Raw genomic sequence first — 19,245 nt, 5'->3', positions numbered from 1 at the left:
AATCACATTACAGTTACTAATCAAAACAGTTATGTCGATGCTTGTGTTACATAGTTGCTCACATGGCTGAAGTTTAAAGTGCAGTAGAGGAGAATAGCCCTCGGGACACTGCTGACTACAGAGTGTCACATTTTCTCATAATGAGCAGGATGCAACTAAACAGACCTCTGCCTCCAGCAGCAGTGAATGTCTTCTTTGCTTTTGATGAGGAGGATACAGCTTCCTTCAACCGCAGCTCTTACATTTAAGTTGTTGAATATTTAAAGTCGGGGTCAGAGATGGAGATCCTGAATTGTTTTCCCGCTAATAAAGACCATATCCATGTAATTCAACACAGCAACGCCATCTAGAGCTGTGGAGAGGCCCTCCAGACTGGGCAGTCAGGTCTTAAGTAATAAACACATCATATAAACTGGATTAGTTCAAAGCCATGGTTTGGTGAGTGACTAAGTCTAGTGATTTTAAGTGTGTTTGGTCCATTACATGCAGTTCATATGCCATTTAAACATGTTTTTTTCCCTGTTAAGTCTGTCGTCATCTAATGGTTTTAGGAAGAACAGTCTCATATTATTTTATGTTATCGAGATATTATTTAGAGGATTTAATCATTGTACTAGGCAGACTTTATATATTAATATAGTTGATTGATATAGCTGACTGCCAGTGCTGCCTTGATTCTCTCAGGCGTGCAATTAAGCCTTGTTCCTGTCACATTTTTCTGGGCTGGTATTCACTTACTTTGCTTTCAGCTTTGTGGCATAAAAGAACATAAAAGAAAGATCTTGTGTGTGTCCTCCTCTGGACAGCGATCTGTGCTGATATGTGGGCATGAGGTTTTAATGTTAAATTGTTAACTGGCAATTATGTGACAACGCATCCCGGGCGGTTTGTGCTGTAACACAAAGGTAATGAAACAAGTCGTGTCACAAATTTCTTTCTACATGGAGTAATTAAGTAAAGTTATATATGACATTTATAAAAGTAACCTCCCCAACATTGATCACAAAACACCCAGCGGAAACACCATCAGCATGGTCAGACCTTTTTTATTTTGTATTTGCTCAAACGTTTTCGATATGTTAAATCACAAGGATATCACCAGATCCAGTATATTACCACGCTGATGTGAGGCTTCACTGACATGCTGAGTCAACTCTCGGCTGCCTCACAGGTTAATGAATTCAGTAGCAGGACGATGAGCATGTATTTATATGTTCAGGTCCAGATTTAAAATGATTTCATAACTGTATAGCGAGACGGTGAGTTTACAGTAGGTGAGACACTTAGTGAAAAAAATACAGATGGGAGGAACTTAATCATCACAGAGATCATGACTATTGCTAATGTTAGTAAAAGTGAAACCATGGAAACGGCGGTGATGGAAAGTCAGATGAGAAGCACCTTGTTCGACGATCTCAGGGGGACCGCTGTTGCTCCTTTTAGCATCAAAATCCAGGCCTCTCAGCGCCAGTCAGTGCTTTTACTAATACATTACATCTAGCCCAGACAGAGTCGTAGCTTGGATAATGATATGTATGCTTCTCTTACACACAATTAAACACATGCAAGCAAGAAGAAGAGGTTCATGATGCCTTTTATATTAAAACGTAGCCTTACTAAATCCTGACATACAGGCATACACCGCACTGTGATTTAAGATATTTTAGGACTAAGACAGGGTGAAAACACAACTTGTATATTTGGTTCAGGCTGTCAAAAAGGAAAAGGCAGAGTTATGGTCTGAAGTGCAGGTGATAGTTGGAAAGGAGACGTCAGAGTCCTTGTGTGAAGTTGCCAGAGTTGAATATCAGTGCATTTTTCTAAATGCCTTTCCATTGAATTTACGGTCAGTTTGGCAACCCATAGAACATATTTGGGACAAACTCAGCATGCTTGTCCAAATAAAGTGTCCTGCTGTATGTCGAGGCATGTTGGGTTATAATGTTGATAGTTTCAGTAGTTAAAATTATGCTTGTCGACTTCATACTATTTTGTGCCTTGAAACTTTGTTCCACTGTCCTTTATTTACACTGGCTGCATTAATGATTTGATTAGTCGAAAAAATGTTTCGACAATTGTGTTGATGAGCAAATTATTGTTTCATTGTTTTTTCAAGCAAAAAATCCAAACAATTTGATGATTCTAGCTTCTCAAATGTGAGTATATGCCGCTTTTTCTTTTCTTAACATTATAGTAAACCCAAAAATCTGTCAAGTGCGACCAAACATGTTTCTTTTCTCACCGGTGCACCTGAATTTTAGTTAATTAAGTTTTCTTTTTTGAAAGAGTTGAGGTTATTGTATTTTTCTTGTTGCATGTGCTAAATTTTAAATAAATAAAAACATGTACTTGAACTTTTTATGCTGTTTACAATCATTTACATAATGCGTTAAGAAATTCAATTAAAATGTTGTATTAGGTGCATTCAAATTATGTCCTGGTGCACCTAAAAAAAAAGGTGAACCAGTGCATGTATTCAGGCTTATATTTGTCCAGTTTCCAATCAAAGTATCTTATTACACTCAATAGAAGACACATTTACCTAGAAAGTAACATTTCGGGACTTCTTCTTTTTAGACAATTTTCACTTGTTTTTAGATATTTTTATTATTAGTTCCATCTGCTGATTTCTTTTTTACTTATTACAAGCAAGAAACAGCTTGTATTCATTGTTTCTCTCTTATTTTGAAGTGATATTTTTTTCCAGTGTAAAATACAGTCTATTCAAAATCATTGAAACAAATATACTGATAACACTGAAATCTATCTAAATCTAAATCTTATTTAGGTATCGGAGTACACATGTGAACATGCTCACATACACCATGTGTGTTTTTGGATCCCTCAGTGCTTGAGACTGTGTGTCTTTGCGGTTGTGTGTAGGTGATAAGCATTAGCACAGTTGTCTGGTGAGTGTGCCACAGAAACAAGTCGCTGGTCATGGCAATGACATAACTGAAAAGAGGAGCTTAGTGATGCATTAAGTCTCTTCTCAAATGTGTGAAACTGATAAAATACCCAACTGATCCCATCAAGGATCACACCCTCATGATTAATCACTGTAACAGACAAGAATGGGGAAACTTCCTCATTCTGCTGTAACTGTAGTGGGCAGTGGCCGCAGCGTTCCTCTCCTTGAGGATTCCTCCTCATCGGATATACGCTGCAGTAGAGCTTGACGTGCTGTCCAGACCTCTGATTCAGCCTCTCTGGAGCTTTCTTCAGCTCCGGGGGCTCACAGCAGCTCTGTGTCTGTAATGACAGTGTCCTACCCGCTCTCCTTCACCATGAGCAGATCTAAATGATGGAGTTCTGTACACCAGTGGGATTTTGTAAAATACACTCCAGCATAGATTCCCATCAAACGGTGCCTCTGTTGTTGTTGTAGAGTATCTACATCACAGTCTGGTGGAAGACTGTACATTTTACCACCAAGCTTAAAAGGCATTCGGTGCTCACCCAGTTTACTATTCTCGGAAGTCATTCTGTGATACGCCGACAACAACAACGACCACTAATTGACCATTGAGCCTACAGAGCAGCTGGTTCACCTCAGAGAAAGTCTGTCTCCGCCTGGTAAAAGAACATGTGGTTGTGGGTATTTTTATGGTGGGAAGTCCATTTCCTCCATACGCTCGCAAACAGCACATTTTACTATATATGCATTTAGCCGTTTTTTTTAATTTATTTATTTTTTATTACAGTTTGCTGTAATCTCATGTTTTGCTCTTGTGTCTTATTGTTTCATTTCAAACAAACTAACAAAGGACTAAGGCATTGAACATCCAGTCGAACGTAGCTGATGTTAATTAAAATTTAAGCTTCAGCTCCCATTCAAAGTAAACGCTAAACGACTAAACATTAAATTAGTGGCAATATAACCGAGCGACTTTCGGAAAGTTTGTTTTCATGCAGCAGCCTAACCTCACCGCCCTGATTCGAGTCTGCAGCCTAAAATACACACATTGGATGCACATCCTTCCACAGAGAGACACACGGTGGTCATATCCTCTCTCTGCTGTACCGATCTACAACATAAGCATCTCTTTATTATAATAATATGCGGGATACACTATAGGCAAGTGGTTGACAGACAGTGCAGGATGACTTTAATGAAAACCTCAATGTCATAAACTCTCCCTTCCTAATATAGATATACAGCGAGCTAACCACTGCCACCTCCTCCTCCTCCTTCCACACCCTTTGTGGTTCTGGCTCAGCAGAAATCTGCTGTGTGCTCGAGCTGCTTCCTCTCTTTGATTCACAGACAGTGTTATGGACAAGAGTTATTGTCACCTCACTGCTCCTTAATGTTACTGCAGTAGGGTCCAGTGAGGTGAGATAAGGTTTCACTAAAGTTGCAGCCTGTGATTCAGCTGTAAACATAAAAGGTAGTCCCACCACCAAACACTAGAATACAGGAATGATTAATTTAATACATGTTTGAATGTTTTCTGATGTATGGGATATTCTGCTGTGTTAAGTTTGTAAAATATAGCAGTAAAACGTGGTCACAGTTCTTCATGATCAGATGGGAAACACACAGAAAATCAAACCAAATCCTCAGTTATTTGTGACTGAACATAAAAAATTAAACGGTACTAAGGATGACTAATTAAAATTCTTAATTTGCGAACCTCAATATTGTGATATTATTCAAGTACCACAATTAAGTGCCTCAAAATTGTACTTAAGTATGGTCCTCGAGGAAATGTACTTACCATAATTACATTCAACCATATAACAGTGCCATAGTCTTTTTATTTGCCTGGTAAAAAACATCAAATTGCAATGACATAAATTAAAGTTCATATATGTAATAACATTTAAAAACAAAAAGTAAAATAAAAGATCCCAGATCTCACTCGTTCTGACTTTCTTCAAGACTTTTTATCTCTTTTTTTGTACTCTTAACAGTCTCTGAGTAGACAAGCGGCATAAATAAACAATGTGCCATATAACAGAATGGAAACTACACACTGTACCTGTGTTGATACTCGTATACGTATAATCACAATAGCAATGCTCAAACACGAGAAAATATGTGAATCCACAATGACTTGCTGTCAGGTCCGGATCCAAACCTTGAAGCTCCAAATAAAGCATGTTTCCATGAATGATGTGACATTTGAGTATAAGAGCTGAACCTCTAATCATGATGGATGTATCCAGACATTGTGCTGTATCTCTAAATTGCCAGTATGAGGTTACGGTTGGTATGTAGTTGACTGCAACACTGCTATCCGATGACAAACTCATATCTGCAAAAAGGATGTTTACTGAAAAATACTCCACAGCGGAGCAAGCTGGATTCAGATGCTCAGAGTTAAAAGGTCCATAAAATCGTCTTCGACAGTTGCCTGCAACATTTTAAAAGACTGATTATAGTTTGCACGTTTTAATTGCACTTGGAACTTGTTTCTCAGCTGATCGGCAGCTAAGATCTATTGCTTTTGTCATCATGTAGTTCTTCTACATGCATTAAACTATATGAGATACAGAGTACTGCATAAGAGAGAGTATCTGGCTTTTGCCCTCAGCTGGTCTGGCTGGGACAAAGCTAACATTTAGCAGATTGCAATTGGACATATCTGTCATATTACAGGGATAAGGCAGGGTATAAATACCAGGTCAAATAAATGTTAATCCATTAATTCCTTTAATGTGGAAACTGGATTCCCTCCTAATGGGTGTTTGTCAAGGCTTAGAGCCGACATCACCACAGAGCAGGAAACAGACATGTACCAGCAGTCTTCAGCAGGACACAAACCTGTCAGTGTACAGTAAATGGTAATGGATAAGGGTCTGTCACCACGTAGTCCTGCTTTTGTATGGGAATGATAAAAAATACATGCTTTAATATCCATTTATAACAAAGTTACAATTGATACCAGTTAACAGTTTGAACATATGAAACCACAAGACACTGCGACTGTTTCACATTTTTATTCTTGCTGACATGATGACGGGGGTCCCCTTTCTGTTGTTAACATGATGATGAAGGTTCACCTGACTTTGTCCTTTCCTGCACATCTAAATATACCAAGATATTCAGGGAAGATGAACTCCAGGGAGGGTGTTTATTTTCAGAACAACGGGCATTTGGAGCAGCGGACTGCAGTTTTTTTTGGGATAACAGGCTGTCAGACAAATAGGCTTTCAGTCAAACAGGACATTTTCCAGACTATTTGGGTCTCAGAGTAATGGGCCATCGGATCAATGGCATGGCACCCAATAAGTAACCTAGTTAGTTTCACCGGTTCCCCCATTACAAAAGGCATTAGTACTGTAAACGGTACAGTTTCTGTGTTGATATGAGACCCTGAGATCTGTGAATAGCACACAAAGGAAACAGAGCAGACAGGGAAACTTAATCAAACACTTGGGAGCAGTGTGCTGCTAAGCTGTCATGTTCACTATTATTGGATGACATTTATGCTAATTGAAGCAGAACACTTTTTAATGCTGCTTTCAAGCAATGCCGAAAGAATGGGAGGAACAGCAACTCCTCCCATTATTCTGACTTGGGAGTGTTCACACAATTTTCCAAGATTGTGCAAGCCTTTTAGTCACACCATATATATAATCTAGATTAGATACGTTTGCTTTTGGAAGCGGTTTGTTAGAGGTGCCCTGTGTTAACAAGCTTCTGTTTACATTTTCTGTTACTCTTTGGGTCCTAACAAATGAGCTGAATATATTTACTTCCACATAAGAAGAAAATGTTTGTCCTGCAGTTTTTGCATTCATGTTGTAAAGATTATGTAATATAGACAGTTACAAAATAGAAATACCTTGGTCTTCGGAAAGATGACAAAGTCATGTTCAAATATCACACAGACAGTTTTGTCACAAATTGCTACTTTGTAGGAAAATGATTGTCAAGCTGTTTTTCTCTCTGTTATGGATTATAGTGATGTGATTTATAGGCATGCCTCTGCCTCTACCCTTAAACCCCCAGAGGCTGTTTTTCATTCTGCTCTTAGGTTTATTAATAGTGATGCTTATAGCACGCATCATTGCACACGTTAGGAAAAAGTTTGGTGGTCCTCTCTCTCTGTGAGATGTGAGGGGCATTTATAAAGGCCCTTAAAGGGAAGTTGCCATTGTATATAACACCTATGCTAGATTGGTCCTCCGGGCCTTATCAAACTCAGTTTGATTACCACCTTCACTGCAAGTTTCTCAAGTTCGTAATGGACTTTAAAGATCTGCTTTTAGTTTCTAAGTCCAACTGCCTGGATCTCTTAAGACCCTAAATGTTTGATACCACTTTGTGAATTTTGGTTTTATTCAGCTTCTGTTTGTAGCTGTTTTAATTAATAGTTTTTGTATCTTGTATCGTTTATGAGCTGTAATTATACACTTGACATCATTGTACAACCGTGATTACAGCAGATATCTATTTGGTGAGCGGCAGTACCCTGTAGAGGTCTTCTGGTTCAGTTTTTTGGTAGTTTGTGGTTGAGTCCTCGACATAAAACAAAGTGGTCTTCCGCAGAGTTCAGAAGTAGTAGATGTGTTTAGCTGCAATGGCGCCCCGTGACATGTCACAACTTGTGTCTCCACGCAGGGTCTCAGCTGCACACTGATCTCTCACAGCTGCTGTGACTTTTGCACCTGAGTCCGATTGAGTTACAGAGACTGCTACAAGTGTACCTCAGAGACGGCGTTTTAGACATCGGGACATCACAACGACACCTTATCAATACAGCTTATTTAACCACCACCATCGTTTCTCAATGAAAACCAGTTCAACATTTAGAAGGGAAAGGAAAGTAAACAAGGGGAATGGTAACCCCTGTCATATAATAATCCATTGCTTGGGGTGTTTGATCAGTCATTGCTAACCTTTGTGAAACCGCTGGCAGGAATACGTATTGCATCAGCCATATCCTCATGCATGAGAATAAACAAAAGAGGAACCCTCTCACAAACATATCGATCCTGATCTCTACTACTGGTGCTCCAAAACTCCAGAGGGTCCCTTTTAACAAGTGAAATCAGAAACAGACAATGTAAAACTCCCTTTTAAATGAGTTGGATTAATTGTATTAGCGCTAATATTGGATTTAATTTAGGTGTGATAGTTGCTTTGCAGCCAGGCTGCCAGTGACTCTTCTGTCGTTCATTCCATTGATTGAGATATATTGTAGGTAAATTATCAGATAAGTTGTGAAATGAATTGCACTTCCAAACACAAAACACAATGTGTGCTGATGTCTCTCCTCTCCCTTCAAATCCCCAATGACACCAAATCTGGACAGAGAGGCCCCTTCTGAGTTGCAAATTTCTGCCGGTTGAGTGCTGTGATGTGATGCTGGCTCAGCTGAGCGTGATGAATGCTTGGCTCTATTTTATCAAGATTGCTGCTTCATGCCTTAATCACAGACGGTCGATGCTTCGTCATGCTTCACTGCTGACGGGGATCAGATTTGAAGGAAGTTGAGTGGGATACCAGTATGACTGACTGCTGTATACACAGGTCATCACAGTGAGTCAGCGTGACTTGACAAGAAGTGATGATGCATCTGATAGAGACAGTGACCATGTAAGGCTGTGGATATTTTAAATTGTTTACATGATGAGATGCAAAAAAACTCTACATGCACTAGCTATTACAGGGAACCTCGCCGGAAAATGTGTTTTTTCCGGCTCCTGGGATTTTCCCTTTCATTTAGTCATTTCCTATGTTGAATACCTCAGTAGTGATTATTCCATTAAGGTCTGGGACGGTTCTCATGCTGTTGGTTTGAAGTACGCAGATGAGACATCTGTAATCACAGAGCGAGTGAATGAGGTGGAGATGAAGAGCAGAGCTTTGTTGTTTTTCATCTTTTTCATCTTGGCTGTTGGTGTGTGAGGATGATGAATCAGTGTGGTTGCTTCGGTGGTGTCATCCGCTGTATCACTTCATCTCAGACAGTAATTTATCTGAGGTTGTTTAGTCTGGGTAATTATTCTTGTATTAGGTCTGTCAATATTGTCATAATTTTGTCTTGAACTGACAGTGTTACTAACTAGAAACAGACTTTTGTGACCGTATGTTCATTAGAGGCAACGTATATCATCACTTGACAATCAGGACTACACCCTCCCTTTAAAAACAAATCATACACCTTATCTGCTGTCATAAACCACCAGTCCTGAATGAAGAATAGTACCTGACATTTCCATTTGAAAAAGAAGGTCCAGCATGATGGACAAGGGTTGTAAAGTATATTTTTTGGACATTTTGGTCTGACCAATTAGATCTATGTACTGTATGTCATACTTTGGCTCTGTGCCAGGATGCAGGTCGCTGCAGCCACGCAAATGATAGAGGAGGAAAACCCAGAGCGTGGAGGGACAGAGACAAGTAGATAGATAGTGCCCTGTGGAATGTTTTGAGAAGGGGAGGGGTGGCACACAGGAAGTGGCACGGGATTGGATTTAGCCAACATGGTCCGTGTGGGTGTCAGGGCAAACAGACAGCAAGGTCAGGGCCTTTAGTGCCAGCTGTCATGCCAACTGATTCATGAGGGTCACTTGTGTGGCTTTCCCTCAGGAGTTCAGTCGTTATGATTTTGAGATGACTCCGTAGACATGTTCATCCTGCAGACAACGTGGCTGCGCCTTTCACTGAATGTGATTCTTTGGTTTGCAGTTAAAAAAAAGGATACATGCACATTTATCTGATTACTCCCCTTGCTGTATTTTAATGTAGTTAAAACTGTTATTATTTCTGGAAACAAACTATTTTACTGACCTTTAACACCAGGAAGTCTTCTTACTAGATGCATTGAATAAAAAAATAAATAAAAATACTATTAATTTACTCCCTTTATCACTAATGTTGAACAATTGAACTTTTTGTGTGGGGAAGGAGATGGGAGAGCTGAGCCGTCAGACAAATTGGCTTAGATTTTGAAATGCCTGGAAATGACTTCCCCTTGGGTCATTCAAAATAAATCAGGAAATGACTGTATGTAGGACTGTATGTCAGCTTTGTCAAGTCACTCATGTGAGGATATTCACAATTATCCCGATAATGGAAATTCACCACAAGCAAATCTTAATATCATGGTAAAATCTTATATCCTCCCATCCCTACCACAAACGACTACATCCAAAATGATCAGACAGTAAAACTGAATGTGGGCCGCACTTTTAATCAAAATATTATCGAAATATGCCAAAATCCAATATCCGAAACGAAAGAAGCTGCAGTTTTTTTTACTAAGATAAAATGTGTGTTATAAAAAGATGAAGTACTGTAGTGCTACATACAGTAGATGCCCCGTTCTACAAATCTTGTTCTCCAGATATGAGGAAACATGTTTTTTTCAGTACACACCCTAACAAATGTCACATTATCATGATTATAATTGTGATGCAAAAATTGCGCTCATCATGAATCTTATTGCCTCTCAGAGTTTTAATAAAAACTGAACAGTACAACCTTCATGAATGCAGCATTTACTGTGTAGGTGTAACAAACTGAGGTGACCTTTCAGTTACATGCAGGATTATCAGAAGACAAAAAGTCTGGATGACTAATGATTCAGGTTAAACGCCGTTGACTCAGATGAGCAAAAAACGTGTGAACATTTTTCTGACCTGTTTAACCGCATTCCTGTACTAATCACTTTGACTCCACTTGAAGTGCCGTATCCACTAAAATCAGCCCTGCCACATACCTTTATGTTGTTCTAGCTAGTTGTGCCTGTCCCCAAATCCTCCTCACTTCAGTTCTTCCCACCCATCCTTTACTCATTTATCAGCTGTCAGACTTGTTTGGATGCTTCGCCTCCCTCCACGCTCTCCATGTTTTGATCTTTAAAAAAGATCCAGCAGACTGCGATGCAAAGTGAGATCTCGCTCCAAGAGGAATCTCACGGCAGGCTTTTTGCCTGTCAGGCTGCTTCACTGAACTGGTTTGTTTTGTGTTTGCTTTCTTTGTGTACCTACCTGTAAAATCATCCCACAGCTGCAGTGTGTGAGATGTGCCCGATGGCTAAGTGTTACACTTCTATCTCCTTTTATTTGACTGATTTCCCCGCTGAGACGTTACAAAAGCATATTTGAAGGCAGAGGGAGGGAAAAGAGAAGATCGGAATGTAATTTGTTCTGAATTTGTAAGGAGGTAAAGACATACTTACTTTGTATGTGAGATCCCTTTATCTTCCTCATCTCCTCCAGTTCACAACTACAAGCTTATCATGTGCACAGCTTTTACATCATACGCTGACTTCCATCATATCTATATTTCCACTCTCATTTCCCCGTCTCCTCTCAGATATCGAATAATAATTCATATTTTGGCAAAGCACAATCTTCTGCAGTACTTGATTAATCCTCCTCAGATGCAGTGGGATGGAAAACCAAAACCTCCTTCCTGCCTTCTTTAGCTCCCTGCTGTGCCTCTGAGGATCCTAATCGTGAGAGTGTTTTAAAAAGATTTGGGATCAGTCTAATGTAAGATCTGTGTAACCCTGTGTAAACCCTCTGAAATCTGTTTGATCCCAGAGATATTTGGAACACTTCAAGCCTGCAGTTAAAAATGTACCAGAGGCTGCTGCTTCTGTGCTCGTCCATCTTCAGATGCAAGCAGTGTGGGATTAGTTTTGAGTGTGTGTGTTGGCTGGTGTGTAACTGACCACTGACCTTTGTTTTTGCTCATATCCACAAATCTCCTGTCATATTTATGCACAGTGTTACTTTTCTTAAGGGATTTCAAAATGGAGTTCTGTAGATATTAGATTAAATAGAACTGCAGCTGGGTTTTTGCAACAGTACATAAGATTTACTGAAGGGAATTTGTTGCATGTCAGATTCTTTCTTCCTATTTTGATAATTAATCAATCAGTTTGAGTGTTTTTTAAGAAAGAATATTTCTAATGCCAGCTTCTTATGTGAATATTTTCTGGGTTCTTTACTTCTCTCACAGTTCACTTAATAGCTTTGGATTGAACAATATGATATGATACAAAATGTCACAATACGATATGATACGACTTCATTGTCAGTTTACACTGAAATTCATTTTGCATCCTCAGACAGCTAAAGAAGCCTTCACACATATTAGACATACAGTTACGCACTTTTATAAAAGCACATGGACCAGTCATGACCGTGAAACACATCAAATAATATCCTTAGCTTCAGATGTTATTTTGCAGCCCACTGATTTTGGATTAGCAACAGGATAGACTGTATAAAAGACTTCTTCAGCCTGTTGTGTTTAAATGAAGAGACTCGGACTCACCTGTCGGAGGACAGGAGTTAGTACTCTCTGTTTAGGACATGTGATGGTTAATAAACAACACATTTGGAGTTGATTACAAGTTGATTGTGGACAAAACAATCACTTTGAGACACTCAAACACTCATCAACATTTTTTACCACTTTCTGACATTTGTTGGAACAAAAAACAAAATAAATCAATCACTAAAATCATTTATCAAGAAAATAATCAGGAGATTAATGGGTAATGAAATGAATCGTTTGTTGTGGCCCTGATGTACTGCAGACTAGTATAATATAGAGGATTAGGCAGCATATAACTCAATAAGCTGAATAAAACACAGAAAAAACAAAAATAAACTTAAACTACTGTTTTTATGAACAAATTGAAGTGACCACATAATCAGCTGTGGGAGAACAAATATACAGAAATGTGCTAAGACATGTAAGTATCTGCTAATAATTAATGCATATTATGACAGGAGGTAACATCCTGTGTCGGTGCAGAAGAAATAGATACCTTTACCTTTTCTTGTACTGTGATGGATGTTAATAAGGGTCCAGTCTGTCCTTCCTTCCCTGTTCCATTGGATAAATGTCTCTTGCTGTGGCCCTACTTCTGTTCCTGACCCAACCAACGTCAGTCAGGTTATATGCACTTAAAGAAACAATTACGGAAGTTGAGTTTATCATTGTCTTTCTGTAGAAAGCTATCACAGTGTAAAAGAAAAGACTAGTTTCTGTAACTGAATTAAGGGAATGAAAAGAAACAGGTGAACACAGTCTGACTTTTGCTGAAATAAAAAAGATTTCTTGACTTTGTAATGAAGAAGACTGAAGACAGAAAAAGTGCGGCCTCCACAGCAGCGCAGCAGGATCAAAGAAAAAATAATTACTCATAGCTGAGAGTATTTGTGTCTAAATATATTAATCAAAACCTACGACTTAAACTGGGGCTGAAAATAAATCCGTTTGAGGTTAAAGTTTGGAAAGCTGAACAGAGTCTGTGTTTCAATGTGCTGTCAGTCCAGAACAACAACAAACAAACAGGTTACAGTGTTATATAACGACCCATACTTGATTTGAATATAAGGTTTCGGGTTGTGGGGAAGAGATTTTATGAGGTTTCACAGTAATTAGTCAGTGTGGTGAATGTAACTGTGACTTACAAACACACAGCATGTAGGATGTGATGATACTGTGAAGTGCTATAGTCATATTTATTTATAGTTACATTTAAATTTCTGCCTCTTGACTTCTTTTTCTACTTACATTTTTTCTCCTGTGCAGAGATAACAAGTATTTTAAAGTAGGGTTCAGTTTTACGTGTTTTATTTATTTTAACGTCTCTCAGCAGCAGTTTCAAGATCAGAATAAACTTTTTTCCATATTCTGTTGACAGACTAAGACCTTTTATAAAAGTTTGCAGTATGATTGCATCTTAGTTTTTTAGTCAATCGTGCGTTTGTCCTTCTCGTTTTGCTGCAGTCAACCATCATTTGTCTTTGTCTCTCTCTGTAGGGGTGTCGATGTGCGAGTTGTCTCGTCCGTGCCGGATGATGCTGCTGGTGAATCCGCAGAGCGGGAAAGGACAGGCACTCACACTCTACAACAACCACATCCAGCGTATGCTCAACGAGGCGGGAGTCCCACACACTCTGGTCATCACTGGTGAGTCTGAGGCACAAGGAAGCCCCACACGGAGACACAGAGGACAGCAGGGACACTCAGCTTGCTTTGCCCATGGGCCACTTCAACTAAAGAACAATAGGCGAGCTTCATTAACAAGACAGGAATCCAAAAATCAAAAGGCAGAGAACAAAAAGGCAGGCAAAGGAGAATCAAAGAAAAAAAACTAAGAATACAAACTAATGTATTTCAGTATGTGGCCACATGATCCGTCATTGCTACCCTGTATTCATTGACGATGCAAGCAGCTGTGCAATGCATTCTGGTAGTGGAGCGTCACCAGCTCCTCATTTGCATGAAGTTGGATTCTGGCTACTTTATGCAAATCAGCAGGGGTTCATCGCCTCTGGAAACTCTTGAAAAATTAAATAAACTAACCGTTGCCAAGTTAAAAATTAAAAATGTTGTCAAAAACTAATTTCAGTGAAATAAAAGACTAAGTTCCAAATGAGCTGCCATGTTGGACTGGTTTGAAATCCGGGAGCAGAAAGCCAACGAGGCATTCGTCCAATCACAACTAACAATCAATGAATAATATATTTAGGCTCTTTTACTTTGATGGGATCAGAATTCTTATTTCTGTGTAACTTTTGCACCTCTTCAACTAATAGTAGCTCACTGTCTAATCCTACTGCACTTTGCAAATCACACAAAGATCAAACATCTGTTACTAATGTATCCCTATATTCAAAACTGACATATCTGGCAGCCGAGGGACGTTATTGAACATTTACTAATTGGTATAAACAAACAAATAAAACTGAGTGAGTTAACTTCATTATGGTTTGGAAACTGGTCGGGGGACTATCCGACACCCATTCGTGGGCCAGGTTTAGCATGAGTATCACTGCAGTACAGCAGTGTTTTATGTGGATAAGAGCTCTAAATCTGCTCACACTCTTTCAAGGAGAATCATTTTTAAATGAAAACTTTCAAATTCTCAGCTAATTTGTTTTTTGTTTCTCTTGTGTTTACCAAATGAACCTAAACCGTTATTGGCATCTGATGCACGTATGAGTGTGTAGGCTGTCAATCCATCCGACGAGGCCGATTCAATTCGTACCTACATGCTCAAGTGTCCTCAAGCAAGATATAAAATCCCTGAAACTGACCATAATGAATAAATAAAGTCAAAGAAGGAGTTGTCTTACACACACACACACACACACACACACACCACAACGAAAACAACACTAACACCTCCCCTTGCTTCCCTGCTCCTCTCTCTGTCCCCTCCTCTAGTTTAAATCCTCTTCGTGTTTTTATGCTGTCACCATCATTATGCTGATTGACTGCCTCTGACCCATATGCATGCAGAGCTGTTATGTAATAAATATATGTACACACGGACAGACACGCATATGGATAAAGACACGTCTGTGATAAACACACGCACATTTGCACAAAATCCCCTTTTGCCATGATTTTATTTGATATAATCTTGTTCATAGAGCTCACTGGGTGGTAAAGATTATACAGCACAGTATGAGAAACACTCACTCCTCCCACACCGCGTCAGGACAGACAGATGCTCTGATCATTTCACATATTCATCGGAGTTTTCCCTCCTTTTTTTATTTTGAGTTTCACCCTCCGCCTGGGTTTGTTCATAAATCAGTGCAGCGTCAGATAACAGACAAAAAATCTGTCTTTCATCGCAGTGCGAGGTGTAGAGACAGAGAAAAGAGGGCAGACGGAGAGAGAGAACCACAGAGAGGAAGATAGACAGAGACGCAGGAGAAATCATCTTACTGGTGCTGAAAATGTGGGAAATAAATGGAGCTTTCTGTGATTACCGATATGTACTTTTTTTGACATGTTAATCCTGGAGAATACATAAGAATAGACTTAATCCCCGTGCAGATCCTCATCTACATGAAAGAGCATGACTGCTACTGAAAGGAAAATTTGGATACCACAGTGAGGAGACAATCCCTTTGACAGATAGACTTAAAAAATAAAACCTTCACTCCAGTCTCTGCCAAATGGCCTCTGAAGGATGCCTCAGCAGAACAGTGTTAAGATCTTTGGTTTTTATACACAGTCCAGTTGTCAATCCTAGCTAGTGTGCTTTTTTTGCAGAAATCTGTCTTGTTTTTCATCACACCTGTGGTCTGGAGACGCTGTCTGTCCTCTGTTCTTAAAGAGTTTTTCAGGTCAGACCTGTCTGTTTAATAATGTGATACCTCTTTCTAATGAGGGTTTACAAGTTGTGACTAGATGGTTAATTTGTGTTTTACTAAAGCTTTATAGATCACTTACTGTACAAGGCTGACTGACACTGATATTCATATATTGGCCAATATACACACATTTTTTTTAGCAATGATTCCCAAGATGTGGTTATCAAACACTTGTGACAAAGATTTGAACAGAGGCAGAGTATTTCACAGTTTAACAATAAACTTTATTGTGTAAAATAACATCAGTGCACTAAAACAGTAAACTTCACTGAGAAATGTTTGATTATAAATTACCCCAAGCATCTTTTTATGCCTATTACCTCACAAATAATGTTTTTAAATGGTCTCATATTGGACAACATACACGCCAATACTGATATATCTTTGATAATCCAATATCGGCAGATAGTATCGGCCAGCTGATATATATCGGTCAAGCTCTAGTTATCGTGACAAGACACTATAAATCGGAAGGAAGCTTTAAGTGAAAAATTGGGACACACCCAATTTGAGTCGCACATTACTAAAGAAAAATATGTTTGGCCCGAACACTGGCTGAACAGCATGCCTATCTGTTCTTGTGTATCTTCTGTATCACTGTATGGTTGGAAGTGTTTTGTATGCGGATGTTAGCAAAGTAGACAGACTCATTATTGGATCCTTGGCTGTGTGGCACCTGTGGGCACTGCCAGTGGTGGAGGACAGATGAAGGATGACTGCACTGCTGCCGGGCTTTGATGCAGAGAGAGAGAGAGTGTGTGTGTTTGTCTGAGTGTGTGTTTTGTGTTTGTCAGTAAGTTTCTGCACGTTTCTATGTGGTAGTAAAGTTGGCACACTGATTCCTTCTAGGCAGTCTCCCTCGCTGCTCCAGTAAGATGTCTGTCACACTGTATTAATTAAAAGACAGCAACATGCTCCTCTTCCCCTCGTGCTCCCACTCATCTGCTCAACGCAAATTACAAATGTTTACCAGAGGAGACAGATATCCCCTCCAACAATCTCTTTGTGCTGCTCTTTTTTTCTTATTCTGTTGTTCCCATCTTTTTATGGCTCTTAACATTAATCATGACTTATTCAACATACTGTGTTGGATTTAACAATTCTACACATAAAGATCAGGCCACTCATTACAATGTTGTCATGATGATGAAGTTGAAAGGTGTGGATAAGAGAGGCTTGTAGGGTAGGGTCGTATTAACATTTCTTAAACCAGGTGGATATGAGGCTTACCGGACCAGTAATGCCGATCTAACAGGTGACTCGGCCTCTCTCTAGAGAAACATAATGAGAGCTCATGAATGACAGCAGTTTTACAGTCTATCATGTCAACTGTGACACATCGCGCTTTAAATTCTTTAACTTAACATTTCTTATTTGGAAGTTCAACATCAAAATAAAAAAAATTAGTAAAACTGATAAAAAGCTGACAAAAGGGACACTTCAAGTAGATCGTATGATTCTTATTGGGATAGAGGGGTAGGGCGAAGTGTTTGAGCTACATGACCCTCTAAAGTTTGCTGATGTCTCTATGGCTACCTAGCTTTCTAGCTAATTGTATATGATGGTTTATGCATGGAAGTCCTGCATTTTGATGTTTAACTTAAGTCAAGCAGTGAAGTTGCTGCAGCTGGTACCGCTCTTCTAATATCAGTGCAGACTGGCAGCGTAGGAGCACCGGTTGCTGATGTCAGCAATAAAGCACCACTAGTACAAGATAATGAAGCAGTGTTCTTTTTCTATTTGTTGACATGATTGGTAGCGTGAAGTTGTGAACAAACTGGGTAAATCACCACAGCTGAAGACGGCATATTAGAAATGACCAACTGCGTCTATTCACATAAAGACCATCGACTACACTGAGGACGTATGAGGGCCTTGAAGGGTCGTCCCATTTCACAGGGGGAGATTTCAACCACGACCCCTTGTAACTCTGCTCTGATGGTCAAAGGGACATTCGAACATGAAGGAAGAGGTAAAAACTTGAAATGGGATTGAGCCATCTGACTGATGACAGTCTTTCCACCATCATTCTGTAACACATAAGCAATAATTACCAGGATTTACTTGTTTAATGTGGTTGTTGCCACTTTACATAATTGCTGCTTGGCGTAAATATACTTTGTTAAGCTATTTATTTTGATTGTTGCTCAGTTTAGATACATTTTCCACTTGCAGACCACATAAGATTTCCCATGTTTAAACTCTAGTGATCTGGTTCAGGCTTGGCTGAGGCCAGCGTCAGAACTGGAAGTGTCTATCAGCGCCTGCAGCCATCGGCACAACCCAGTTGAGCCTCTGGATCTCTGGGTGTTCCTACCACTGTGGTGACATGTGTTCGGACAGTGGAGTTAAAGTAGACGACCTTTGGTTGGTGTTGATTATTTTATTGCGTAGAAATGAATTGTGCGATATTTAAGAAGCGAATGACAAGTTTGACTGACCTGCTTGTGCATTGTGGCTATCCAAATGCAGCCCTGTCTGAGTCAATCTAATGGTATCTGATGTTTACCTGATGTGCAAGTCATTCTGGAGATTGCCAGTTTTGGATTGAGTCTGTGTAAGTGTATATTTAAGGGAATTGAGTGTGTGAGGGACTAATTTGGATGTTTATCTATGTGCCTACGCCCCCAAGCACCTCCCAGCAGCTGACTAAGCTGTCACAGTGTTTTTAGTTTTTCCTGCGGTAACACACACACACACACACACACACACACACACACACACACACACACACACACACACACACACACACACACACACTCACATTAAAAGGCGGAGCTGTTTAACTGTCATCACCTGCTGTCATTCGGTGGAGGAGTACTGCAGCTCTGAGACTGTCAGGATGTGTGTGACAGCAGAGGGAAGACTCTTCTGGAGCTCCCTAGTGGGATGATACAAGGTCAGCATGAGGACAGAACTTCTTGTTAGCTTTCATTTCAAGCATCTGAAATCTGACAATAGGAAAACAATCTGACAGTGTAGAAATTACCACCTGAATCTGCAGCTCTCCTCGGTTCATCTGTCTGGCTGGAACTTTGCTGTTTTGGTTCACTCGCACTCCTCTCATCTTTTGCAGACACAGCAGGCAGTTGTTTCAAAACAGCTAGAAAAAAACAAAACTACTGTACACTGCAGACGGACACAGTC

General features: G+C 39.7%; 1 protein-coding gene across 1 annotated transcript in view; it reads left to right on the top strand.

The window, feature by feature from the left end:
• The window catches only part of LOC311268487 (sphingosine kinase 1-like), a 40,520-nt gene that overhangs the window by 6,062 nt on the left and 15,213 nt on the right, over window positions 1–19,245 (top strand). Inside the window, exon 2 of the mRNA XM_084372155.1 lies at window positions 13,748–13,897. Within this exon, the coding sequence (XP_084228281.1) occupies window positions 13,748–13,897 (150 nt within the window). The remainder of the gene's footprint in view (window positions 1–13,747; window positions 13,898–19,245) is intronic.

This window comes from Pagrus pagrus (assembly GCF_965226575.1).
Source record: "Pagrus pagrus genome assembly, chromosome: 2".
NCBI lineage: Eukaryota > Metazoa > Chordata > Actinopteri > Spariformes > Sparidae > Pagrus > Pagrus pagrus.
The sequence above is the reverse complement of the archived record's forward strand: the minus strand, read 5'-3'. Positions and strand labels throughout refer to the sequence as shown.